The 27,639-nt window shown below is 46.5% G+C and overlaps 1 protein-coding gene across 1 annotated transcript in view; it reads right to left on the bottom strand.

The window, feature by feature from the left end:
- The window catches only part of LOC136713661 (calmodulin-binding transcription activator 1), a 318,322-nt gene extending 290,683 nt beyond the window's left edge, over positions 1-27,639 (bottom strand). Inside the window, exons 1-3 of the mRNA XM_066690847.1 lie at positions 27,580-27,639; positions 23,090-23,191; positions 7,997-8,115 (exon numbers count right to left, since the gene is read on the bottom strand). Coding sequence (XP_066546944.1) covers positions 7,997-8,115; positions 23,090-23,191; positions 27,580-27,604 — 246 coding nt within the window. The 5' untranslated portion in view covers positions 27,605-27,639. The remainder of the gene's footprint in view (positions 1-7,996; positions 8,116-23,089; positions 23,192-27,579) is intronic.

The following is a 27,639-nucleotide window of genomic DNA, read 5'->3' as shown; positions in this document are numbered from 1 at the left end:
CATTTTTTATTTATTTTCTTAAGCAATGAAAAAAAAGTCTCCCTCGTCTGCCTTTTATTTTAATGCACTCAGAACAAATGCACACAAGTCTCACACAAATGATTTGTAGTTTTTGTTTTTAAGCAGTCCAGGAAATGCACAGAGGAGGACTCGAGTCTGGAAACACGGAAAAAAGTAAAACGTTAAATAGAGTCGTTTGCAAATATTACCACCCCCATTTTGGCGCCTGGCTTCCTCACAAGTTTGAAAAACTAATCTAATCTCCTGCGGGTCAAATGATTGTGTGACCCGCACGGCTGGAACTCAGAACCGAGAGACCCCGACAAATTAATAAATAAATGAAAGTAAATTAATCCTGGGACACGGACCCACGCAGCTGGGAAATCTCACTCTCGCACCCCGGTCACGTCTGACACGCCGCCGCGGCCCCGAGATGAGCCGAGTGCGAGGCAGAGGGTAACGCTCCGGTTTGGGGATTTCAGTGATGTTTTATCAATAAGTAATAAACATGCTGTATTAGCAACACATTTATCTATGAGAATCTCCTCAGCTGCCGTCAGACTGGCGATTAAATACGGCACTTTCCGACAACGCTCTGCTTTCGGTTACTGACAGCACACAGCGGCTCGTCGAGGGCCCTTGAACTGCAGTGAGAGTTTAGCCCTTCAACTCAGAGAAAACGAACTCCAAACCAAACAGAAGGTCTCCACTTTGGTGATCGCTGTGTTCAGGGTCTCTCAGCCACACTACAGAAAGCACAAAGACCGCAGCGTCTTAAATCAGCCGAGGCGTCTTCGTGGCATTTAAGAGGTTGCAAAAAAAATGCTGCTACGATACGAAACGAACTGGGTTTCTCTTACAGTACTAAGTAAGGCGGGGCAAAGAATTCCTCCAACAGGATTCCTTTAAACGCCCTTCAAGTCGAGCAACTCTCTCAAAGTGGTCATCATCGGTACAAAAGAACAGAAGGGAAGCAGCCCCAGAGGATCAATACTCACACACAGGCATTTTGGATCAGATAACGCTCCCAAAGAGGTTTGGAGAATGTAAAAAGCGGGGGGAAGAAAGGAAGAAAGAGGAGAAAAATAATCCACGACACAAAAAAGACAAAAGAAAGGAAGAGAAAAAAAGAAAGAAAGAGAAAAGCTCAGACAGCCACTGCAATATCTCCGCTCCGTTTCGGTCTCATCACCGCCACTTTTCTGCAGTTTGGAATTTATCTTGTTTTATTTCATTTCCCCCCAACTTAATGGCTGACACCGTCATTATCCTCGACGAGACTCATCTCCCAGGCCGCACAGGGGATGAGAAAAGCTATTGACATTTTCACACTCCACAGCCCACCTTCCAGCCGAGGACGCCCGGTTCCGGCGGTGAAAAATCAGAAGCGACATCGTTTCGGAGGCCCGGGCCGCGGCTCCAGATGAGAAAAGGCGAAGGTCGGGGGAGAGGGGGCCGCCGAGACTTTCATCTGACATTGCGGGGGAGCGCGGGAGCCAACCCCAGACACCGTGGGCAGCCTGTTCTGATGGGAAGTTACTTCAGAAGGTAGAAGGCCAATCACGCCCCCCCCCCCCCCCCCCAACGAGGTGAACGAACAGGCGTTTTCTGGACGTCATTCTGTGCTGGCGCCATCACATCTACTGAGGAGCTCAGAAGGGGTATAAAGGATGCAGACTTTATCCATTAAGTCGTCCGATGCCCAATTTAGGATATTGTGGTTACTCTGGTCACAGAACCGGCTGGCTAAGACTCTGAATCGCCGGCAGGACTGGGGGCACGTGGGAAAATATCTAGTCTGTGTAGAGAGAGAGGCTTTTTAATTTGTGTCTGTAACTTGGTCTGTGTCTCGGGTTTCATTTCTGAAAAACACCACTCCGGTATCACCTAACCAAAAAGTGAATACTTTCAAATTGCAACAACAGCAACAACAGCTGCAGCAAAAGTTGTGTTTTTTTCTTTTCCCATTAAGAGATACAAATAAAAAGCTTCTCCGAAGAGCAACACAGCACAGCCTACATTTGAGTGGAAGATTACTGTGGAGGATGTGTTTGGTAGGGCTGAAGGGAATGGGGAAACAAATCCCACAGTGTGCTTAGGTAATACAGCAATTCAGGAGCCTTCCTAAGTAAATATTTTGATCGATAGTTAGAAAGAAAAGAGGAAAAAGAGATAGAACAGTTTGTGTTTATCAGGGAGGGTTTTCACTAGATGCTATAGCTGGGAGCCGAACACCCTCCCTCTCTCTCTCCCCCTCTCCCTGCTCCCCCGTGGCCTTCCTACATTGCATAAACCGAGTTGGTGGAGATCCCTGCTTTGATAAACATAAGGGAACACAAATTGGCAACTTCTGAAAACGAGAATCTTGGAGCACAGATTAGAAAAAGCCTCTTCGGCTGCCAACTCTAAGTCTAGCCATCGGAGTTTTTTTTTTTCATTATTGTTATTATTACTATTATTCCCTCCCTCCCTCTCCCTCTCCCTCTCTCATATCACACACACAGGCCCCCTTGAAGAGCTACAGTCTTCTCCCAGAGCAGTGCTTTGGTCGCCTCTCTCTCTCCTGCAGCGCGGACAGAGCCTAATTGATCCAGACTGTAATAACCCCCACACCCCCCCAGAGAGAGGTGCAGCCCAGCTCTCCTGCCCAATGCAGCTCCATCACTTTCCTCTCCTCCGCACCGCTCTGGGGTTCAATCTGCACGGACTGTATCGGAGACGCGCCTGACTCTCCTGCTCCTTTCTCGTCCGTTTTCTCGCAGACGGGTTTGATGCGGTCTGTCTTGCGACGGGAATGGGAAAGTTGCAAGGTTGCTGACCTTCATACGGACCTTTCGGTTGCACCAAAGCCCCGTCTACACCGTTAGGTGCATCTTGAAGCGGACGAATCTGGTGGGGACGGGTGGGCAGTCTCGTGGTGTATCGTGTCACACCAGAGTTAAGCGAGGGGTAGCAGGAAGAGAGACTCCGAGAAGGAATCGGCTGCGTGGGATTCAGGCCGTGCGGTTCTGTTGTTCTGCAGTTCTCTAGGACACTACAGATCACTGCAGGCTCCCCAGCATACCAAACCTGCCACAAACAAGTCTCAGATTAGCCAAGGCCTCTGGTCCCGTGGACCCCAAAACAGCCCAACCGTGGCTGTACATTTTCTACAATCTTGTTTTTCTCCCTCCCAACTCCCTCAGTCCCTCCTCCCGAGACAAATAAACTGCTAACAAATAAGCTGACCTACTAAAGACGCTGGGAGAGCAGTCTGTGTCGGCTGCAGTCGGAACCGCCGGGCCCCTGACACGCATACTGCCGTCGAGGTGCACATCCGAGCTCTCTAGGAAGGCGTGGGTGGGGAGGTGGGACGGTGTACCGCCTGCTGTCAGTGTGCCATGCCAGCACCGGAAGATTATTCCTGATGACAGGGCATTAAGATGGCGGTTTTGGTTCCAGTTCTGCTCAGGTTCAGTCAGGGGGACACTTCAGGCGATTCACGCAGCAAACAGGAAGTCATGATGTCTCCTGTCCTTCTCCAGTTCAACTTCACGAGAGGAACACGGGTCAGGTGACTGCGGCCCAGCCGTTTCATCATCGCCCAATCACAACTTCGCACCATTATACAACATCGCTGTCCCCAACACAGACCGCAAACAAACCGCATTGTCTGTGTGCAGCCCGGCATGGGAGCTAAAGAGCGCTTCTCCGCTTTCGCTTCCTCGAGTGGGAGAGAAAGGTCTGTTTGATCTTGGAGAAGAGGGAGGATTAATGGCGGCCCAGTGTGGCGTCCTTCCTAAAAGCGATTTGAATCTCGACAGGACGGTCCGGCGAAACAGGAGTCATATCGACAGGGCAGGCGAGGAGAGAGAGCGCCAGCTGGGTCTGACCCGAGAGCAGTATGTAGCTGGAAGCTGCGGGGGGGGGGACTTTGCATGCGCTATAACCTTGACATTTCTGTAGTTTTACCATTAAAATATGTACGGCTCATCAGTAACACAGTGCCGCCGGTGTGTGTGTATCCGTCCCCCCGTAGGAAAGGGCAGGGAGACGTACGGAAGCCTGTGGTGTCCATTTAATGCATCTCATCTGATTGCAAATGCAGAAGTCGAGACTGGAGAGCACACCGTTTTGTTTTGTGCAGATTGTGTGATGTACACAATGACACACAAGTGCACAGAGTGCATCATCTCCAGGGAGAGTAGCGGCACTTTGTCAAAGCAGGCGAGGGGTTGTGGGGAACGTCCCGTCCAGATACACTGCGCCAGGGGTTACAAATAGCACAGACAGCCCCAAGACCTAGCTGATGTCTCAATCACTTCCTCTTCTCTCTCTTTCTTTTCCGATTCACTGTAAGTTCCTCTCTTGTTTATTAAAAAAGAAATTAACAGTCGTAGCGGGGCCTCCTAAATAAATTGTCAAGAGCTGCCCCAGATTTCCTGCTAATCTCGCTCTGGCGAATTTAAAAGCGGAGCGCGGCGTGCATGCATATCACCGGATCCAAAAGCCACGCAGGGGCCCCAGTCCCTTCCCCCACTCCAAAACAGATCAGTTTATCTCATTTTCCAGTAAATGCCTGAAATGTATGCCGGCGCACTTCCTCCCAATAAACACACACAAGGGAGTGGAGATTGTAACAACAATAAAACTAAAAAAAGAAAGGCCAGATCACCCCTTTGCTGCTCCAACCTATCTATCCACCTTCACCCACCCTGAACAGTCGATCCCAATGAACGTGTCGCACAAATCTTAATTCAAACGTTTTCTTTCATCGCGGAAAGATACTTGTTTCCGTTTTCGACCCACAGAGCGAACGTCCTCTTACAGGCAAGAAATAAAAACTCCCGTTCTTCTCCACGAAAAGGAGATTGATAAAATTAATTTTACAGTTAATGTTAATTACAGTTAATTAATTTTGAATGTTTTACCCGGCATGTCTTTTTGTCTCTATTTACCATTTATAACAGTCACCGAAAACAGCACGATTGGGCTCTTCCATGTGCAAAAATGTTAATTGACTAATAAACGGCGTTGTGCGCGCCTAAAGTGATCCAAGTTCAGCACCCTAGTAACGCAGCTCCACCGACTGAAATGTCACTTATCTTGTTTTAGATTTAAACAAAAATCAAGTTGCATTAGACATGCAGAAGTACCTTTTGAAATATGCACAATATAAATTAGATGTCACTTCCAGTAAAAGTCACACAATCTTTGGCAAGGAAAAAGATCTTAATCCTCCTCAGAGTGTGCCCTCCAATGAGTCACAGCTTCGGTAATATCGGTGTCTCGCACGGACGAGAAACATCCTTGCTTTTAAGGAAGGTTAAGTTCTCAGGGGAGGAATATGCAAAGCGATCAGAACGAATGTCTCCGACACAATGTAAGTTTGCTCCTTTGACATACTACTGCGCTAACACCCCCTCCGACACCCTGGGAAACATGACACGTTTCAGATCAGACACAGGCACCCAGAATCTCAAATAACGAAGTCTAGGCCTGGTGGGACTGAGCTGATTGTGTACTGACATACCTCTCATGTTCCCAAAGCGATAGGATTCAATACATTCTCTGATTTTAACTACCCAAAGACTATTTTTTTTTTTTTAGTTTAAACTGAACTGTTTAGGCGTTTAATTCAAAAGTAATTTGACACACAGCATCCTGTAACAAACATGGTCCTCTCAGACATCAGCTGGTATCCACACAAGGAAACAAATTATTAAAATAACATTTACAGTTGTTACGCACTGCAGGTCAGACGTGGGAAATTAGCTGCAGCAACAGAAATCAGATACACACGCGGTCACTAACCGCCGGTGCCGTTACTGGTACCGAGTTGACCTGCACTTCTTCCGTCTATCGCACTTCCTGCCGAGGTGCTTTGCCGGGCCTGGGATGTGACGGCAAATGTAGATTACAATTGCAGACGTTTGAAAAAGCCGAGGATAAGCAATGGATTTCACGCGGGGGGAGACTCATTTTAGCGGTGCCAAAGAGACGTGCTTTCAATCCTGCTGGGTGCCTTTCCAAAGCAGCTATGACACGATGCCGCCACTCACCCACTCGTACAGGGCTTGTCACAACGGAGAGAAAACAATCCAACTTCGAGGAACATGCAGAACGATAATCTTTAAACTCTCCCCCCCACCGATGAAAAAAAGAAAAGAAAAACACGGATTTGTCACTCTCCAGTCGGGGAATGGGTGAGATTGATGTGCGACTGACAGGTGAGTTATGATTAGAGTTGTGCCAAGCATTTTTATTTCCCCGATGGCGCTCTCTCTTCGAGGGCTTCTCAGAATCTCCGTGTTCCAGGTGCTTCCCCTTTCACGGGCTCCTACGGAGACTCGCATTAATTAAAAAGGAAGGAACGCTATTAAGAACTTTTAAATTATAAAGCGAGAGTTGCTCTCTACGCTGCCTCTCCTCTGATGATACGATTGCCTGTCGGTTAATGTGCCCGGACCACGTGAGCTTCATTGGGATCAATTGTATTAAAAATGCAATGCATTCTCCGGCAGCTTATGAATTTCCTCAGAGAAACGTAGCAATAGCAATCAGTTAAAATCCCTCCAGCTTTAAGCAGCTAAATAATGTTTAGTTCCAATCTCCTGCAAGTCCTCGACGCGATGGGCAATATCACAAAGCATGGTGAACGTGGACTAGAAATAAAATTTGGAAATAAAGGGAAGACCCGGTCTCGTTTGCATTAAATGATAAAGCAGGTGAGCGGAGAATAAAATCACCCAGTTACATACGAATAAATAAACAAACTAAAACTGCCGGCCTGTCGGTGAACCAGAGACCAAAGCTGCCCCCGATGTCCTGAACTGGTTGGTCTTCCATACAGAAAGTGAGGCTTCATCCCTACGAGTCATGCTTGTTCTCTGCAGTTTACCACAGTATACCACGGTACCTCCAGGCTGCAGGCAGGTGCACAGTAAAGCACAATGCCGTTACCCTTGGTTGTATAATAAGTAACGCACTCAATTGTCTAAGTTCTCTCAGTTCCCCAGATCTCAGTCCTGCGGAACCACACCGGCTTCAAAGCCAAATTGTCTGCATAACCACAGCGTCTTTGTTATTGCTGCATTTCTCCTCAAAGGGAAACATTCGCAGACAATAGCCGAAGTGTGTTTGGAGTGTTTTTCCTCCTTTAAGTCACGAATGAAAGGCAGACCTTGACTGCACGTCGAGGTGTTGTTGAACACGGTTACCATGCACACCGCGGCAGGATGAAAGGTCCTCCGCGATCACGGGAGAGCGTCGCACGCAGCGCCACGCAGTGATCAATGAATAAAACCAACGAGCTGTGTTAATATCTTATCAATCACGGCATATTCCCCCTCATAATTAACAATGCTTTCGTTTTTTCGTTTGTTTCACTTAATAACCAAGACCGTTCAGTCGAAGCGCAGAGCAAAAGCACCCGCTGCGGAACGGTCCCAAAAAAAGGTGAAATTCAACATTTAAACTCATCCTATACACACAAAAAAAAAAAAAAACACCTTTGTGACCTGTTTAACATTCTACATAGTTTCCTACGAATCTGGAAAAAAACAACACTGGGGAAATGTCAAGGGTATTGAGGTCACAGCTTCAGTAACGCCTCGAGACCCGGCGGTCAGAAACACGTCCTCCGCCAGGGTTTCACATAACCAGCGCTTAACCATCAACACGCTAAACAAGCCACGCTGTGTGAGGGGGTGTGTCTGTGTGCAGGACAGACGTGTAGAGATCAAAGACCCCTGGAGGAGGCTGTGACAGAAGGAGACCCTTAAACAAGGTGTGTAACAGAACCAGATAGAAATATAAGAGAGAGAGAGACAGACAGATAGTTAGAGAGACGCACGGACAGCTGGATAGAGAGAGAGACAGATAAATAGATAAAGATAGATAAATATTCAGGTTCTGACACTTCAGAGAACTCTCCATATGGGTCACAACTGCCAGGCTAGCCGGATCCCTCTCTACAACAGCGACGAAGTCCCGGCACGGCGACGGCGGTCTTTACCTCATTGGTGTTCCACCGGTGTCTCTCTTTCGGCAGCGAGGAACATTTTGGTAGACATTCGAGCAGCTTTTTGGGTAGGAATATTTTCACATGACTGCCATTACTGTTTCCATGATCATCTGAGAGAGAGAGAGAGACAGAGAGAGACAGAGAGGGGATCAGATCGATACAGAAGTCAACATGAATACAGGAATCAAAATCAAGCCACGCAAAACAAAAACACAGAAATGGGCTCATGAGTGGCTACTGCTGACTGGAGGCTGCGGGGAGGAGGAAAGGGAGAGAGAGCGCTAAGTCTCAAACCAGAGAGTTTGGGCAGTTGGGCAAATACACACCGGGGTTATCGATAACCGTTTGCATCAAGGCCTCCTCTCGCCTCTTAAGCAGCCGCACGTTCAGCCCTGAGGGGGAGAGTCAGGCCTGGTTTGTGTTTTCTATGTCACTACCGCTTTCAAAAAGCGTGGGAGCAGCAAACGACTGCCCTCCTCGTTACCAGCCCTGCAAAATGCTTTGTCAATGCTGCCCTCTTCCTTGCTTAATTGCTAGCCCTCCCTTAAGTCTCATTAAAGAAAAGGCACTATAATGAACAAGGTCACTCGGAAATCTAATGGCACCCAAAACACACAAACAAAGTAAACAATAAAACAATCTGTTTCCTCTAGGGATGAGAAATATATTACTTATATACCCTTCATATCCTAGATGACATAATCCCTGCCTGTTTTGAAACATAGTGGAGGTTTTAATGACTGGCTTCTGCCGTAATACCAACCCTTAAACAATACAAATACATTTACTTTGTAATCTGTTTAAGAACAACAAAACAAAACCAAAAAACAGCGGCGTTGTTATGCAGAGATATATCTGCATAAGGTGACAGTGGCATGTAAATGAGGCCAGTTAGGATGTGGGCAACGCCGAAAGACCGTCCAATTACTAAAGCAAACAGGCAGGTAAACAAGCCCTGCTGCATGGATTCATTTAAAAGGAAAACAGGATCAAATAAAACGCAGAGTCAAAGATGCACAGTCATTTGAATACAAACTGGTCCTGCAACTTATTCTTCACACACGCGGTTACAAGCGCTTTAATAGCACCCCCAATAAACGAAACAGGAAGGAAACAAAACACTGGGGTGCTCTGCTGTGACACGTGTCCTGCACTGCTTTTGAAAGAACAAAACACAGAAGTCCCTGAAAGATGTGATAAAGATACTATTATATATTATAACAGGATCTCAGTCTCGGGGTCTTACGAACTATCTTCCGCCTGATGCATTTCATCCCCTCATGTGTTTAAAAATACAAATATTCGGTTGATATTTGGCACTGATGCATGGTACACCGAGATCTGACCGAAGACAGAGCCTCTATCTCAACGATTCATTCCTTTCTAATCAATGATTTCTCCCACCTTTTTCAATGGCGTCGATGAATTGTAGGGAAATAAGAAATGGAAAAGGGATTCACATTCATTTCTGTGTGGAGAGGGGGTCTCCTGCAAAAGGCGGGGGGTTTGGGATCTTAGGGGAACAGGAAATGAAGGCCGTTCTTCCCGCTTCTTAACTGAACCCCTTTCACGTCACACTATTCCAGCGTGCCGTAACATATTCCTTGTGCCAAGTGTCCAGGAAACAAAACCATGATCTTAATTGTAAATGGGTCACTCTCAGCTTAAAAAGAAAAGCAGTTTTTAACAAACAAATATTGTCTGTGGATAGTACTCAGCACAGGGTTGTTTACCAGGCAAAACGTCAATAAAGACGGCGTTGTGCTGAACACAAAATGACCGAATGTAAGTTAAGAGACAGTGTGGGAATATACTCGCTGCAATCCTAAACTGTCCTACTTCATTTGCATTCCCACAAACAAACTCAGGAGAAATGAAAGGCTTGTGATTCATACCGGCGAAATAATCACATTGGAGCAGGTCCAAGTGTCAGATACTTCAAAGACGACTCCCAGGAACCTGAATCGGAAGGTATTTTTTGGGTGTCATGAGATAACGCTGTAACTATGACCCGCAGTGAGGCAAGAACAGGAAGATGAAAATGCGTGCGCACTGAATTCGCCTCTTACGTTCGCAGTGGAAATGATTATAAACCCACACATGAACGGAGAGCTCTTACATTTACAAGACAAAATAAACATTGGAAATTGGACAGATACAGCTGTTATGCGTTTGAGATTGCTTATAAATCGCATTCATTTTGCTTTTAATTTAAGCGTTCCATATTTATGAGACATGCTTTTAATATTCGCACATCTTCCGCCGAAATCATTTCCCCCGTGTTCTGGGGCTGTAATGTGTTGAGGTGAACCAGGATTAAGGTTTTCAAATATGGGCTGAACGGCGCCGCAAGACACGGAGCATGGGGGATATTTCTATTAGCAGGAGATTAATACAACAACAACAACACAAATATAATAATAATACTGCAGTCTGGAGCAGCCAATCGTAATGATGCATTTAACGGTGATGTCAAAAAAATGTTGGTTCTCGCTGGGTTTGGAACAGACATTCCTGTGTTTAAGAGAAGCCTCCAACCAAGACTTAAATGAGTCATTAATCCGGTTTAATAAGATCTTCGGCTACTGATGGAAAATCACCCATAATCCCTACAAGATTGTCTCTCTCCGGGACCAGGGTGTGATCGCGGCACGAGGCTGGGACAGACGCCAATGATCTGCTGCCACTGGATTTCACTGGCAATTCATAGGGCAACCCCTTCCACTGCGGGGAAAAAAAAAAAAAAAGATGCCACTTCCTGTACCACGGCCTTCCAATCCACAGAGCTCGGCGATACGGTTACTCGTGGGTATGGATCAGCAATTGATACCCGGGGTATCGGCCCGCCTTCACAAAGCCTTGCTGGGAAGCTCTGCGAGAGACCATGGGATGAATCATTAATACCAGTTAAAAGACTGTAATGCCAATACAGAGGAGAAATCGATAACTGAAAGCTGTCGGTCGGTCGGGAGAGAGCGTTGAGTTGGATGCATTACAGGAAGTACGGTATGGTGTTCAGTAGCACAAGACACCCAACACAGAAACTGGGGTCTCCATTGTAATATACTGAACACAGAAGCGCAGATATAGTTTATGGCTCTTCGTTGAGAGATGATTAAGGGACAAAGAATTAAATTCAAATAAGGAACTGAGTTAAATACTGTATCTGAAAGATGATATGGATGTTGACGTTGGAGAGGTTAAAAATAACAAAACGCTTTAGAAATGTGTATCAAACCCCATTATTTCAGAAGTGCACTTTAAAATAACTCAGACACAACTCCATTGCTTTGATTCTTCTCTATTTTCCAACTCTGTGTTTGCCGGCTTTGGAGCTGCTCAGCAGTCGTCTACAATGAAATCTGCTCCCGTCATACCTCAGAGAACGTGTCAGCCGAGCACTTTGGGTAATTAAGCTTATATTGGTAAAGATAACTAAAAGGGTTTTGATTTTCTAGCGGTGGAGGTTCGCCTCACGCATTGATGGAGCACCGGTGCTGTGGGTCTCTATACAGATTTCAGAGACTCTGCTTTTCCTTCACTTCTCCTCGAACAGGAGAAAAGCTCGGGGTGCATTTGGGCTCCAGTCAAACTAAATACGTAGGCCGGAGCATCATCTACTAGAAGAACCATAAATCAGCTCGATAAATTCAATGTGAATTGTGTTCTTGGAAACATGAGTTATTAAGGACAGCGTGACAGTGGGGTTGGGGTAGGATGTATATTAGCGAGGGTGCAAGGAATGGATGGGAAGCAGGTTGTGCAAGATAAAGAGGTTAACCTGTTAATATAACACCGGAATTCACCCAGCGGTCCAATAAACAGGAGACGAGGAGAGAAAACTCCAACACTCACATGAAAAACATAATCCGACCCTGCAGCGAGGCGCTAACTAAGTTGCGGCTACCTGATCTGAGAGTCAAATGTCTGCTCCGCGTTTGGTATTCCTCCCATACTTCACGTGAAGATGGATTTGAAGATTGAAGCACTTGCAATTGTGAGCTACATCCAGAACAAGGTTATAATGAAAATTCAGGCTGTGTAAATTGTTCTTACAAAAGCCAGGCAGATATCTGTAATCATTTGCTTCGCCCAATTAACATTTACATACAGCACCTGCTCACGAATATGAAACCGTTATTATCGCTGGGAAACAAACGGGGCAAGAACATGCGATCGGGAGCGACAGCGCTGGCAAACAGAGAACAGCGGAGAGAGACAGAGAGGGAGAGAGACACAGAGAGAGAGAGAGGGGGAAGGTTGCAGACACACAACAGCGAAAGAAAAGCAAGGTGTGGGAATGAAAGAGGCATTTATGTGAAAGGGCGAAAGAATGGAGCTGAATGGATTTCCTTTTTCACAGCACGCTGAAAAGAAACGGGGGGGGGGAATGGTGATGGCAGAAATGGGGGGGTTGTATAGATTGCCTCAGATTCATTTGCAGATAGAAAAGGGAAAGAAAACAGGGAAAAAAAAAAAAAAAACCTTATAGATTTGTTCTGAATCGTGTACAAAGTAATAGAAAGAGAATAAATAGAGAAAGATAGGGAAGCAACACAGCCAGGAGTGTAGATTTGTTTGAATTCCTTCCCCGCAAAATACCAAAACTGAATTGCTACATTTCATACGACAGGACAATAATGGCGGTGATGAAATTGCTTTTATTGGAGACGCCGGGCAATGTCGGACGTGCAGATCTTTCCGTTCTTTCTTTTGGGGAAGGAATTTCTTTCCTTTAAATGCAAAAAAAGGCGAGTTCAGAGAGATCGAAAAATCCTCATTACTCAAAAGAGACTTAAAAATACAGAAAGAGAGAAAGTGAGAAGAACGCCACCGCGAAAGAATGCAGAGGTTATGATTTAAAGGCCGGCGGCGCGATTCCCATTGAACGCAGGCGAATGATCACGGCACAGTTCGGTTTAATGTGTTTTCTAAAGGATTACCGTTGATCTGACAACCACAATTACCGCAATTTATACACTGAAAGGGTTGCAGAGAGTCTGGGTCCCACACTCCTCAAACAGGGGCAGTAAATTGCAGGATTTAGATAGTTTCCCTCTGAAGTTCTGTTGCTTAGCCTATAAAGTGTACTCTGAGGATTACCCTTCCAGGTCAAATTAAATAGCAGGCGCCGGTTCAATTAAATCCTTGGCTATGTGACCCCTGCCAGCACTCAATTACTCCGTACACCTCTCAGCGTGCCAGGCAGGTGTTTGTGTCGGACCCTGGGTGTTTGGGGGGCTTCGTAGCGTGACCCTCAGTGTTGCCTTTTAAAAACAGGGGAATACATAGATAAGCCTGTACTGGTACTTGAGCGCTCGGTACGAAGCATTCTTAGACGCGAGGGCCACGGCTCGGACACGAATGCGATATCGGTGGAGTGATGACGGGGGTGAGGGGCAGCTCAGTTTCGTGTCAGTCAGCTCCCAAATCCATCCCAAAGTGTCGTCTCCCATCTGTGGAATCGATACCGGGTCCCCAGAGACCCCCAGTCCACGCTGCTCTCATGCCACCGTGACAGACACGTCATGTAATGCCACAGCCTGAACCTCCGCTGAAGAACCCTGACTCCTGGTGAGAGCCTCCTAAACCTTTATCCTTGTTCCCTAGTCCCAGCGTGCAGTACTCTAGCTCCCAAGGAATAAACACCCAAATCCGCATCTTGGCAAGAACTCAACCCCAAACCATTCTACAATCTTGGTCCAAATATACAGCTCTGGAAAAAATTAAGAGACCACTTAACATTGATTTCTGAACTTGGAGTGGTCTCTCAATTTTTTCCAGAGCTGTATGTGGAGGAAGATTCTACACTCCTAAACCACAGCGAAGACGCTCAAGGAAACACAAATGCAATAGGCAGTCGTTATCGTCGAGGCCCACAATAAAGCAGAGGTGCAATCAGCCACCTGCACATTTCATTCGAATATCGTCAGGTGATCAAAACACACCACATCCGGGGGGCCACACAAAACTCATCTGATCTTCGTTTGCAAACAAGGATTCCATAACAAGCCTCTCCTACGACTCAACACGGACGCCGACAGAATCCATCCATAAAAACGCCCAGGTTCCCTAATTGGCTTTTGCCGTTTGTTCCCAACTCTACAGAGCAACTACCGGCAGCTGCGCGGCTTCGTATCCCTAAACGATCGGCTCGGCTGCGTTTTCTTCTCGCTGATCGCGTTCTCTCTCTTTTTTTTTTTTTATTTCTCCTCCTCGGTCGGAGCAGATTTACGATTTCTGTCAGCGCACACTTTCGCAGGTGTCGAGGACGGCTGCCTTTGAAAACAACAGTTCAAACACAGTTTGCCGGAGAGAGGGAAATAAAAAATGACAACTGCAGCAGCACCCCAGGAAACCCAGCGGAGATGTGACGCGTGAGAGGGAAGCTGGGCTCGGAAAACTTCCTCACACCTGGGAATGAGCCGCACGCCAGACACACGGCACAACACTTTGCTGGGTTTTCATCTGAGGAGTCTCTCTGTGCACTACAAATTACAGTAGACAAACCCTCCATTAATAATGTTTACATGACACAGTATTGTACATCCTTTACCTGTGTTTTTTTTATTCCTTTTTCTCATTTATTTCATTATTTGATCAAGTGCAATGTAACCTGCCATGTGAAATTACTCAGACACGGATGTAAAAGACTGGAGAGGCGGTTTAATAATAACCAACAATCAGAATCATAATAAAAATGTCCCTATCACCAGTCGAGGAAGTACAGGTGTCACTGTGTAAGATAAGGACACAATAACACACACTGTCTCGAGCACCTTTTCCGAGCGGCACTCTGGTATTTCATTCTCAACGTCTTCTTTATCGTTCCCTTTTGAAAACTGTCATTTCAGGTCTCGTACTCTTCCGCGAGAAAAACTCCCAGCCTCGCGTCTTTGCTCCATTACTGCCACACTTTAAAACATTCACCGCACCAATCTCATATCATGCCGGGGGAAAACTGTACATAGGTGGCGTCCATAGGGAACAAAAACATTTTTAATATAGGGTCGAAATCTGTCATCCGTATATATTCCATGTGCCAAAATTGGCCTCTTGGTTGCGTATTTTAAATAGATGGGATGTATTTTACATATATTTCAGCCTGTAATCTGTTAATTATTTTAAATGTTGAAAATACATTGTTGAAAATAACCTGAATGTACATTTTCAACCTACCCCCTGTCCTCCTGTTTTTTGTTCCAACTGAGGACATAATTGCTTAATTGAACTAACAAAGCAATACACTGTTAAATTAATTAAAAAAAATAAAAATAAAAATGGCAGGGCAGGGGATACTCCAGGACCGGTTTGAAAAACACTGCTATAGAAGAAATATATGAATTGCAGACTACAATATATTTTATTACATCCTACATATTTTAAATATACAAAAAGGGGGGCCCACTTTTGGCCTATGAATAAGTATCACACAATTCTACCACAGTTTACAGAGGTATGTTCGTCTGGGTTCGAGCTCCATCACATAGGTTTCAGGAGGGGAATAATCGGATCTCCAGGTCCATCCGCCTGACTACCTGCTTGCCAATTAGTTAATGAACTGCAGCGTACAAAGTGGTGTCTGCGGCGGGCTGATCGCTGCGATGTGGTGGATTCTGTTACTCCGGGGGGTAAGAGTGCTCTGGATGGGGCCCATGAATTGTAAAGGACCACTTAGTGCCTTTCAAAAGGTTGCTGAAAACGGTGTGTAACACTTGATCCGACGCACTACTCATGTTACAGTGTTGTGGTTCCACTGAGGACATCTGTTTCAAACGCTCCCGATTCAGCACATTTTCAAGTGCACTAAATGTAAACAAGCACGAGAGAGAGAGAGAGAGATAATAGTCCACAGTGTTTGAGTGGAATCCCCCAAATAGTCACTGGGAGCTTTCCAGCAGTGCTGCGGTTCTGGGCTCTTCCTCGTCTGTCCTCCTCTTCCTCAGACGTGCACATGAATGATTTAAAGTGCTACTCCTGGGTCCTGGGTAGTTCAAGGAGTTCGGGAGAGCCTATTTTTCCTTTTTGGCTAACTCTGCTGCCACTGTAGACATTAGCATAATTCAGTCTTTCTTCCATTGAAAAACAATTTAGTTGTCAAACACTGAACTGCAAAGCACGCTGAATCAGGGCGCTGTTATACCAGGAGATGTGCTGCGCTGAGCTGAACTGGGATGCTGCCAATTACCTCTGGTCCCCTGATGGAGGGAAAGCGCCTCTGTGGCGGAATATGAAAGTGGGGATTTGTGCTGTGCCCGGCACCCCACGCTGGGGCAGGGGGGGGCAGTCTGTGCCGGAGCCAAGGTACAGAAATCCGCAGTGAGTTCAGGCTCCCAAAAAGTAAACCGTGCACCCCAGGCAGGGGATGCTGAGACATAGTACTGCAGAGGTTACACACACAGTGTAGTGTAGATGAGACACTGATCCCTACAAGATCAACAGGGTTTGGTACCCAAGGCCAAAAACGCTCAATTCAGCTGCTAGAAGCACACAAGTCAAAATAAAAAGTCTAGCTGTTACTGCAGGCTTCTCCCAAAACAACGATAGGAAGCGCAGAACGATCGGTCAATTGGCGCTCCAGGCTGATTACAATTAGTAACTTATTAGCAATTATCAAATTACTATTAAAAACCAAACGACAACAAACATTTTAACGGGAGTGGGCTGTTCTGGGCAATACTGGTTGGCTTGCAGGCTCACAAAGCCCCGCAAATAGAATATCCAGTACAGAGCGCATCCCCCCCTCTCTCTCCCGTGCCGTATCGCTTAATTGCATGCACTACCACGTGTATTCTGCTTCATTTTCCTCTGTCGTCTCTGCGTGGGCTGTTGCTTGCAATGCGAACCGTGCTCTCGTACCTACGGGTGAGCGCCGTGCTAATAAGACTTGCCTAGTACCTCTCCTGAGCTGGATTAAATTGACTTAGCATGCAGTAAATAATAATATAAACAGATGGAAGCCAACAGGAAAAAATATGATAAGATGCACTTAACTAGTAAGGAGTTACATGATGGGAGAACCAAAACGGCCCGCATGGGGAGTGGTTGGCACAGGCAACAGTTTGGGCTATTCCTGCAGCATCTTTAAAGAACCTCGGTGTCTCCAGCCTACCCCACCAAAAACATCAATTTAATTTCATTATTCCCCCAGTTTTTTTTCTCTTCCTTTCGTGTTTCTGGAAAACTATTTTAATTCCATGCAAATGCGTCTGTCTTGAGAGTCGCGAGCGGCACTTCTCGCATCGTCTCCCGCGCTGGGACCCCCTCGGAGCCAGAGTGACGCCGGCGGACCCCCACGGGGGTGTCTCGGCGGTGACACGGCACCGAACGCGGGCCTCAGAAGGCAGGTACATTTGCATAGGCATAAATCACTCAGAGCTGCTCGGATCCGCGACCGACATCAGAAAGATCAGACTCCGAGACTCGGAAAGTGGGGGAATAAGTTGAAAGAAAAGATTTTCGTTGTTGTTGCTGCTGCTATGGGAAAAGAATATCTCGGCACAAACGCCGGCAATGATCTCATCTGCAGACCACTATGACCTTTGTCAATTCTTCTAATGTTCATCACTGTAGTGTAGAGATTTCCGCATAGATATGTCCCCTGTAGTGTTCTGTACGTCCAATATTGTATGTGAGTGATGGTCAGACCACGGGGGACGGTTGTGTCGGGACCAGGGACTCTTTAACAGACCAGGGCTTGCTCGGCTGATGGGGAAAAATATAAATAAATAAATAAATATTTTCTATGTGGAGTGCAGTGCTGATCTCGGGATTATCACTGGTTCTCTCGGTGAAGCTGAGTGTTTAGGATTTTACAATCTCGGTCACGGCGGCTTGCACAGGGCGCACCCGAGGGACCGGAGAGGGTCATGAAACTGGAGAGAGCTGACAAAAACAAATCTTAAATCAATACCTTCCCCGCCCGCAGACGCGCTCTCCTCTCCCTGCTTGCGCTCGCTCCTCAGAGGGGACAGCTTTATGTTTTAACTGTTATGAACAATTTTGCCGGGGGTGGGGGGTCAGTGTGTGTGTGTGTGTGAGCGTTAGGGACCAGACTAGTAAAGTGTTCCTTAATAAATCACACCAAAGACACAGATCGCTTCGTATCAATATTCAAAACTGCACATTAACAGCTGACGATGCCACGTCGGTAAGTGAACAAGTGTCTTCGAAATGACATCCATCTTGTTGTGTCCTTAATGCGCCGCTGTCCAATTAAAAACACACAATCTTTTGCATATAGACTCACATTCTGCTGAGGCATTTTAAACCACAACCACTTCTTGGGGTATTTCTCAGACCTTGCAGTTCTACTTTCTAAATAAAAACGGGGACATTTCTTTCACTCTGTCGCCGGTGAAGTCGTGATCTCGTCTCGTCCCGACTGGAACGGTGTGGTTTGTAAAGTGCGTGCTCTGTGCATTTGTTACCCCATTCAACACAAGGGGGAGGAGAGAGAGGAGAGGAGGCGAGCACGTTCACAACAAGGCCACGTTCTCGAGTAGTTACAGAAACCGAAGGATCGGTCTAGGAGTAACTAAATAAATAAATAAATAAATAAATAAAAAATAAAAAAAATAAAACCCTGCATGCAGGATCGCGTGGCTCGGCTTGTGCGGCGGCTGCTTTATGACTATATGCTTGTGTACTCTGGTTCAACTCATCCATATCTCTCTGGTGTCGGGCAGTGGGAGATAATGTTGCCGATGTATCTTTAAGCAGTTATTATTAAACAGCTTTTAAAGTATTATTTATGGCACTTATTACAATGCAGGGATGCCCTGGAACTGTTTATTGGTGTTTGTTATTGATTTAAAAATATGTCAAACATTTGAAACTACAGTTTTATGTATTTCCTCGTTTCTGCCAGAGACGGGGGTCCAGTCTGGATGTGACTAATTGACTTTGGTGTTTATTAGGCGGTGGAATTGTTCCAGGTGCTTTAAAATCTCTGGTCCCAATGGAAAATCAGTAATATATATATAGCCTATATTATTTATTTTTTCCACTGTAGCTATATTGTTCCATATTAGTCTCACATTGTAAAGGAGGCAGTTAAGCTGGGCAGATCTTTAAAAAAAACATTGCTCTGGTTTATTAAAAACAAAAAGTGAACAGCAATATACATCTGTGAAAGACCACAGAGACAATTAATAATAATAATAATTTACAAGGTTGCACAGTGCCGTGTCATGACAGCTACACGTTCTGTACAAACATGTTACATAACGGGAACAGCAATATAAATAATATATAATGTCCAACAGTAGCATTAACTGCTTTATGGCTTCTGTGAAATTCAGTCGTGATTATATTAAAAATGCACATCTTTCACACGTCGTAATGTTGCCAGTAGTGATAATAATAATAGATAGGTCGATATGTCATACGTGTCATTTGCACACGTAGATGTGTTTAATTGAGCTGTGAAGATATCGTGAAAGAGAAGATCTGCTCATCAATATTATTATTATTGTTATTGTTATGGGGATTTGTATTATACCAAGACAATATCAGCTGTTATCATCAGCGGCAGCAACTCCAGTTTCCGGACGGTGAGAATAAACCGATTGCTAGGAGGAGGGAAAACCAGCATGGGGGCAAAGAGAAGGCATTGTCCAACTGCTTTAAAGCTGAGTGACAGATCAGGGTGCTGGACCCAGGATCAATTAGCGGCTTTTGTTTGCTTTTTGTTTTTGTCTGGTTTTCTTCCTGCACTTTTTCACATTAGAGATCACCTTGACATCTATATAATTAACAGATCGTGTGAAGGATCTCTTTATTGTTCAATGTCATCTCGAGAGGTTCTGGCTGCACAAACAGCATGGAATGATGTCTATACAATAAGATACAGAATTCACGCAACACAACCTGTGAACTTATCAATCACACACGTAAGGATTACACACAAATCTCTCTACAGTTAAAAAAACAAACGTATTTTTGTTAAATCTAACAATCAACCCCATTTCTCTCCGTCCAAAAATGTCTCGACCCCGGGTGCGCTGTAACTGACCTGCAGTAGCCGATCCGTGTTGTGTTTTCATGCTGGTTAAATGATACTAAACTACTCAAAACAAACGCACATCCTGTGAAACCGGCCGCACTAGCATTACATGTTCTGCAACGTCGCTGGTGACTGAAGAAATCTGAAACCCTGATAATTCAATGAACGGGATACAGTTATACGCCAGATAAGAGGCACATGAATGTTCAGAGATGCTGCCCTGCGATTGGCTGGCTTCTGAGATGTGATTTATAAGATGTCGTTTGGCGTGACGCTGTGAAGGCCGGCCTGAGCCGAGAGACGGGCGCCTGCAGGGCAATGAACCGCTCTGCGGAGCGTCGAAGCCCTGTGTGATGCTCAACGGAGTCGATTCAGGCGGGAACCTGTCGGAGCTCCAGCTTCTCTAATAAGGCTGTGATTGCGAAAAAATTGGCTGGTTGTCTGTGTGTGCACCGCCTCCTGAATGCCGGCTGCTGAATTTATAAATAACCTTTCTGTTCCACTGTTCTGCACCCAGTACTGAGCACCTAAAGATTGGCTAGTAACGCACGAGACATGATCTACGGGAGACACGCAATCCGGCCTCAGCTGCAGCCTGTACACAACAGACTCGCACACACACACACACACACAGGTGGCGGGCGCACTCACACACATGCCAAGATGCACAAGCACATGCTTCCACAAACTCTTCCCGCTCACCACCACATCCACGACACCCACACAACTGGAAAGGAAAACACAAAACAGGCAAGATCACATGCAGGCATCCAGAGGGCAAGAGCAGACGACACACACAAATGCACACGCAGCTGAAGTGGGAGCTGGGTGTCTGTGTCCGCACTTCAGATCCCACCCCCCCCCCACCCAGAACGTCACCGGTGCTCCTAAAACCGCAAATGCTGCCCAGCACGCAACATTGTCTGTCAACCAATTACCCAATCAATCCTCGCTGCAATCCAGACTTCTTCCCTTGCCATATAATAGGTGGTTTGTTGGGAGACGGACCCCGTGCCCACAGTCTTAACCCCAACAATTTGTTTCCTCCGAGACGCTCTTCACATCCAGCAATCAGAACAAGTACCGGGGCCACGTCTCCAGCCATTGAGGGACAAATCCTCCCCCCTTCCACACACACACACCCTCCCCAGCAGCTGTATTTTGCTTTGCGTTTAATATTGACACGGGTATTGAATTAGCCAGGAAATAATGCAGGTACATTGTTTCAGCTGGTATGGGTCACTAACAGCCAGAATAGAGTGACTGAATGTGTGACAGAACGGAATGGAGGATGCTGGGAAAACAAACACACATCTAGACAAAAATAATAAAGTTGTCATCGTCTCTCAGGCATTTTTTCTCCTTGCGTTGTAAAAATGCAGGACCACACTGCTCTGCTGTAACACACCCCCTCTGTGTCACAGTATTTATATCTCTGATGGAGTTACACGGCCCTGCTACTCGAGACTAAAGGAGTAGTTATTATTTCTGCTCCTTAGGACACAAATAGATTATTTAGGCATCTTAAATTTAAATTATCTCGCAGAACAAGTCTCGTCGCTATAAAAATCCAGGGCAGTTCAAGTAATAGTTGATTAAGCAGCGGAGGAATGTGATGCCGGTTTGCACAGCCACGCAGAGGGCACATTAAGCGGCATCCGATTCAGCTGATTGAAGGAAAAAGCCTGCTTTTCCAGAGCGCTACAACTTTTTCTAGTCTAGTGACTCCTGACAGGGAAATGTATTAATAAAAAAAAAAGGGAAGACTAAGAAGAAGAAAAAAAAAAAAAAAGAAAGCAGCTGCTAATTTTAGAAAAGAAAGACTGGAACATAATTTAATTGCTTCTTAAGCGAACCGACATAGCATTTAACAGGCTGCGGCAGGAATACACACACATAAATATGTATATGTGAAGCACACTCCTCAATTTGATCAAAAACATCCTCCTGTGAAGCTCAATACGAATCTAATAAACAAGCAGACGCACACACAGACACACAACGAGAGAAAGGAGGAGGAAAGAGATGAAACGGAGGAGAGCGCCACACATTGACCCCCAGAGGACCCCACCCCCGACGAGACCCTCAAACCCAGAGCATGGCCAAGAAAATAAAAGATATCACAGCATCAATTTAACAACAAAACATGCTGAAGTGAGAAAAGCAGTCTCAGAGCCCAGGCAAATCAGAATTCACGGCCGAGCAGCATTCAGGGGTGAAACAAGAGCTGGAAAAATAAAAAAGCCTTCCTTCCACTAACTTTAATTTCTTAAACTATGCTAATTGTAGAACATTCAAATGTTTCCAAGCAGCATAAATTCCTCAGTGCAAACACAGCATAACAATGAACGTAACCCTGGATGTAACACTTTGGAGATGCGGCACATTCCGTGCGCTGAGCATTCGAACGCCGCTGCGCTGGATGGGAATACGTTTAATTACCCAGATCAATCAATTCCCCATCAATGGGAGCAGCGTGTGTGTTGTGACTGAGCATGACAAAAACCCCGAGCTGTGGAATTACAGCGCACTGTACTGAACACTCGCTAAGTATGAATAAATATGATTTGTAATGAATATAAATGTTTCATCTGGCTTAAAACTTTTTTTTTTTTGGTGGTTAGTTAAAAAAAAGTTTTAATTTAACGTCTCACAAATCGGCCGATCAGAATTAATGCAGTTTCGCGAGGTATAATCCTGTCAGCATTTCATTATCGCCACATGATTTAAGGACACGTTCGCAAGTCCAAAGAGGGCAATAATAATAACAATAACAGTTTTGTGTAGGTATACATTAAGTGCCTCTGATTTCTGCCTTTTCCGCGATCGGTCTCTCGGTAATGACAACATCTCTCACTGAGATGGAGAGGCCCTGAGAACGAGACACTTCAATCAGGCAAGCAACGCGCATAAATAACGTTCAGAAAGACGGGGATTGGGGTGGGGGGGTGGGGTAGGAAAAAAATGAAATAAAGAACTAAATAAATGAATCAATGAATGAATAATAGATCACCCAGCTCCAGCTCCTGCCCCTGCGAGCGAATGCCACGGATGCAATATTAATAACCAACTCTTACTGTTAATTTCTGTTTCATCACTGACACCCTTAGGCGGAGTATGTCCGGCAAAACAGACAGCTGATCTGTACATTCGATCCGGATTACGTATTTTCTTCAGTCCTTCGGGAGGCAAGAAAAGAGCAGGAAAGAAATAAAATCTAGGAAAAGCAGCATACCCCCGCCGCACCAACGGCTCGGCGATTTTCAACCCCCCCCCGCCCCCCCACATGCACGTAACAGGAATTCATCTGAAAGTTCAACAGCACAGGTATCTACCTTGATCCTCCATGCCTCCCCCCCACCCCATGAGCTCCGCCATGCATCCCAATGCCTTCCGCTGGCCCCGCTGAAAAGCACACGCCTCAGAAAACTCTCCGCCAGGCGCCCGTACTTTTAAAACGCCTGGCAGAGCTTTTAACGGCTTTGCTTTGCCCGAGGCGCGAGTAGTCGGAAAAGCCGCGAACGCAGAGCTCGATCGGCTACAGAGAGAGGTGCATGCGGCCCGTTTAACCGTCCCATCGCCACTTCCGTGTGGATCGGAGACGTTTTTTCTCGTGCGGCGATAATTGGACTCGTGCCGTTTCCCTATTCGCCTGGCTATTGCAATGACCTACTCCCGAGATACAGAGCTGGAGAAAGAAGAGAGAGGGGGAATAAAGAGAGCGAGACAGAGAAGACAAAGCCGGCACATTCACCGGGGGACGATGCCGTATGTATCGCAATAGATTTCAAATTAAACGCGCCATATGAGAAGTCGTGATAATGCGAGAGTCAGCCCGGGTCGGGGAAAGCGTTTATCCTGCACTGCGGGCCTTTGCCTCCTCTCGGTTGTCGTTCTCAGAGTCGGCAGCAGTTTTGTTTTTTGCGTTATTAATAATTTGCCAAGAAGGGCCCCTCTGATGATTACTGAAGGAGCTGGCAATCAGTCTCATTGTAAACCCGGTGTTAGCCGATGCCGGTCGATTTGCTTTTCATCTCTGGTTAGTTGAATCAATCAATTAAATCAATGCTAAAGGCCTCCAGAGCCAGGTGAGGCTCGTTAAAGAACGGATACAGAACAGAACCGATCCGAGCGGCGGGCTGAGCAGGAGAGAGGCTCCCATTTATCCCCGCCTCGGTAATTTAATTAAGAAATTAAAATCTCACCCCCGATTCTCCACTGCATAAACTCAAGTATAATGATGTTTGATCTGCGCAGAGATACCCTGGAAATTTAATTTTCTTTCTACTTGCAGGCAGATATCGGTTTTGGTTGGAAAAGTGGGAGAAGCAGTAGAGGAAAAAAAAAGTCCCCTCACCCCCCCCCCCCACCAACTCCTTAAAGTTCTGCAAAGAAAACGGATTTGGGAACTGAAAGATAAAAAGAACTTGAATGAGTCAGACGGGAAGAAGAAAGAAAGAAAAAGAAAGCGAGGGAACGAACGAACGAACGCAACCCTTTAGAAGTGCTTTACCATAATTAATGAGCACAATTTAAAGCTGAATTAATCTCAAGCAGAGACACGAACAAGATAACGTAAACAAAGTTAAGACTGTTGACCTTTGCCTGAGAGACGGAGCGTAAGTATCAAGGGAGCGGATGTGCTGCGGACCCCATGTCTCAGAAGTGACCCGGTCCAGCAGACGGGTTGTCAGAACTGGACACGAAGCCCGTCCGGTCAGACTGATAGTCACAAGGTCCCCACTGACTGGACATGGGGGAGCTGTCCAATCCAAGGGTCCAGATCGGCTCAAAACGGGGGGGGGACTGCACCCGCTTCCTCCAGCAGTGCCGCGGCCCAGCCGGACCCTGCCGGAGCAGACTCGTTCCCCCGTCTCCTATGGGAAGCCCGGGCCTCGCTCTCCCCTCGCCAGCTGGAAAGACTCGGGGGATTCCCACCAGGAACACTCCTAAAGAAGCCGCCGGTTTCGAGAGCACCGACTCAATCTCACTTTGCCCGGCTGACAGGAGGAAAACTACATGTCCGTGAGGGATCGGTGGAGAGAGAGTAATGTTTGCCGCGTGGCCGTCAAGGCCATGTCGGTCCCGGCAAGGCTATGCCGGCCTGGCGACACGTGCCACAGGCCCGACTCGGTCAGGCGCAGCCACAGAGCCGAGAGACAGACCGTTAACGCTCTGTCTCTCGGCTCTGTGGCTGTGCCAGTCCCACGGCAGAGCGGACCGGGCCGAGTCGGGCTCGTGACACGCGTTGCCAGGCCAGCACAGTGACTGACTTTGAGCGTTGCCAGGCCGGCACAGTGTGCAAAAGGAGTGCAAAACTCCTCGTGTTAACAAAACAGCACAAACAAAAGTTTTGACAACGGTATCGCCAGTGTGACACGATAGATAAATTATTGTTAAGCCTGATACAGAGAGCAAGGTCTCTTTTTATTTGTGTTTTAGAGGGAATTCTTAAAGTATTAATGCGCTTTCACAGCTGAGAGAGAGATTCGCTTTTAAAGCACAACATCGCCCCCTTGTGGGGATTCATCAAAACTAAATACAAACTTTCACTATAGGGGAATATCGCTTACAGGCAAAGGCGCTATAAAACAAAATAGTCCTAATTTTAATATAACGATTGACATTCGAGTATTGTTTTGTTTTATTGATGTACGTTTCATAAATAATATACAATATTAAAAGCAGGTACAGATGCCACAGCTTATTTTCTATTTGGTTGTAAAATTAAAGAATAGTAAAATTAAGTCCTTACTGTTATTTATTTTGAATTCTTCAATCTGAAACTGAACGTAAAGAGTCCAATTAGAGTCCATATCAAACTGCATTTGTTTACAAAAGGGTTAAATCCGATTTTATTTTAAGAAAACCTAAACTGATGTCATTATTTATAATTATAACACAGCGTGGTATCTTCTCCCATTACCTAGCGCTTAATATCCCTTATATCCTTGCAATTAGGAATTAATTAGTGAAAATGAAATTAGATTTTATTCTCCCTACTATGATTACAATGTTTCTATTCCGCCTAAATGCTCGAGGATTCGGGTTAATTACAGCCGAGGATTTTTACCTCCGCTTTCGGGGATTACTTACCCTTCCCTTTAGCGCCACCTCCTGGTCGCCTCAGTCAGCACAGCAATAACACGGGGTTTATTTTCCGACAAACGCCATGAGGAGGACTTTTCGGGGATTCATTCGCGGTCTTATTTATATTTTTATGTAACCGCGCACTAAAAAAGTGTGATCTTACAGCAGCCACATCCTGCCCCCGATCTGAGCCGCATCCCGCCGCTGACACACGGTCACCCGGATGGTTCACTAACCTTGTAGTAAACCTTCAATATTAGTGTCATTTCACACAAACGCCAACGGGCAGAAACGCAAGACTATTGTAACACGCTTCGCATTAGTGACCGTTTTTGCTATTATGATGAGTATAATAATGATGTGTAGTAGTATTATTGTTATTATGAATTATGGTGATTCAATAGTGCCTGTCTTTATTGACCCTCTCAATGCTCACACGGCTTAGCACAATCTTTGTAACACAAGATCCTCTTCTCGCTCGTAATTCAGTTGATTGCACTAATTATTTTGTCCCCAGAGTCGCACTTTAATGTCAAATGTGATTTTAATGATCCAGTCCCTGCCATACATTGATTTGCTGAATTATAAGTCCTGGCGTTTCAATGCATGGGCAGATCTGACCGAACAGAGCCAGCAAGTGACCTACACGAATGAACTTCCACCGGCCCATCACAACAACCACCGGAGCAACAACAATAAGACCGATAAAGCCTCGGGTGCGAGTTGCGCGGTGTGTGGGTGCCATCCCGACGTCAGTGTGGCTCCCCATCGCACCTGTCCCCGTCCTGTCCTTCGCATGCACGAAATAACCCAAGACATCATGCATCTGGGAAATGAACCCCATAACCCGGCACTCGCACCACGCAACCCGCAGATCACTGCCCGTGCATGTGCGGGTCTCCGTCTCCCACACCGCGGGGAAAGCGTGCTTCTCCCTCCGCCTGACGTGCTTTAATAAAGACGGGACCGGGGCAGCCCGCTGCGAGGGAACTAGTCACCAGCTGGGGGAGAAGAAGAGAAAAAATCAATCCCGTCTGTGCGGGATCACTGGCACAGGCACCCGTCCGTCCCCGCCGCGCTGTGCCGGAATCCCGGTCCGAGCGGAGACAGACGGGCAAGCCGCGCACCGACTCCGCTCCGCCCGCAAACGGCAGCGCGTCCGCACGGGGAGAGACGCGCCGCCTCCGGGTGGTTATATACCGAGAAGTTGGCGCTCGCAGCCCGGGCGCGGAGCCCCGTCTGTCGGCCGCACACGGCGAGGCATGTCCGTGTTTGTGTCGGGTACAGCGCCGCTGTGAGAGACACTCCGCGGCTCCTGCACTGGCACACCGTCCTCCGTTTCGGGACAAATATCGGACCCCCGGGGGTCGCAAGGGCTCCCCGCGCCTCCCGCCCCGTCCGCCCCTCTCCTGGCGTGGAAAGCGGGTCGGTCGCGTCGCGCTGAACCGCAGAAACCGAGCCCGTTTTGCGCGCTTACCTTCCGGCTTGTTTTCGGCGGCCATTTCCCCTCCGCGCGCCACATCCTCCTCCTCCTCCT

Source organism: Amia ocellicauda, chromosome 18, assembly GCF_036373705.1.
Source record: "Amia ocellicauda isolate fAmiCal2 chromosome 18, fAmiCal2.hap1, whole genome shotgun sequence".
Taxonomy (NCBI): domain Eukaryota; kingdom Metazoa; phylum Chordata; class Actinopteri; order Amiiformes; family Amiidae; genus Amia; species Amia ocellicauda.
The sequence above is the reverse complement of the archived record's forward strand: the minus strand, read 5'-3'. Positions and strand labels throughout refer to the sequence as shown.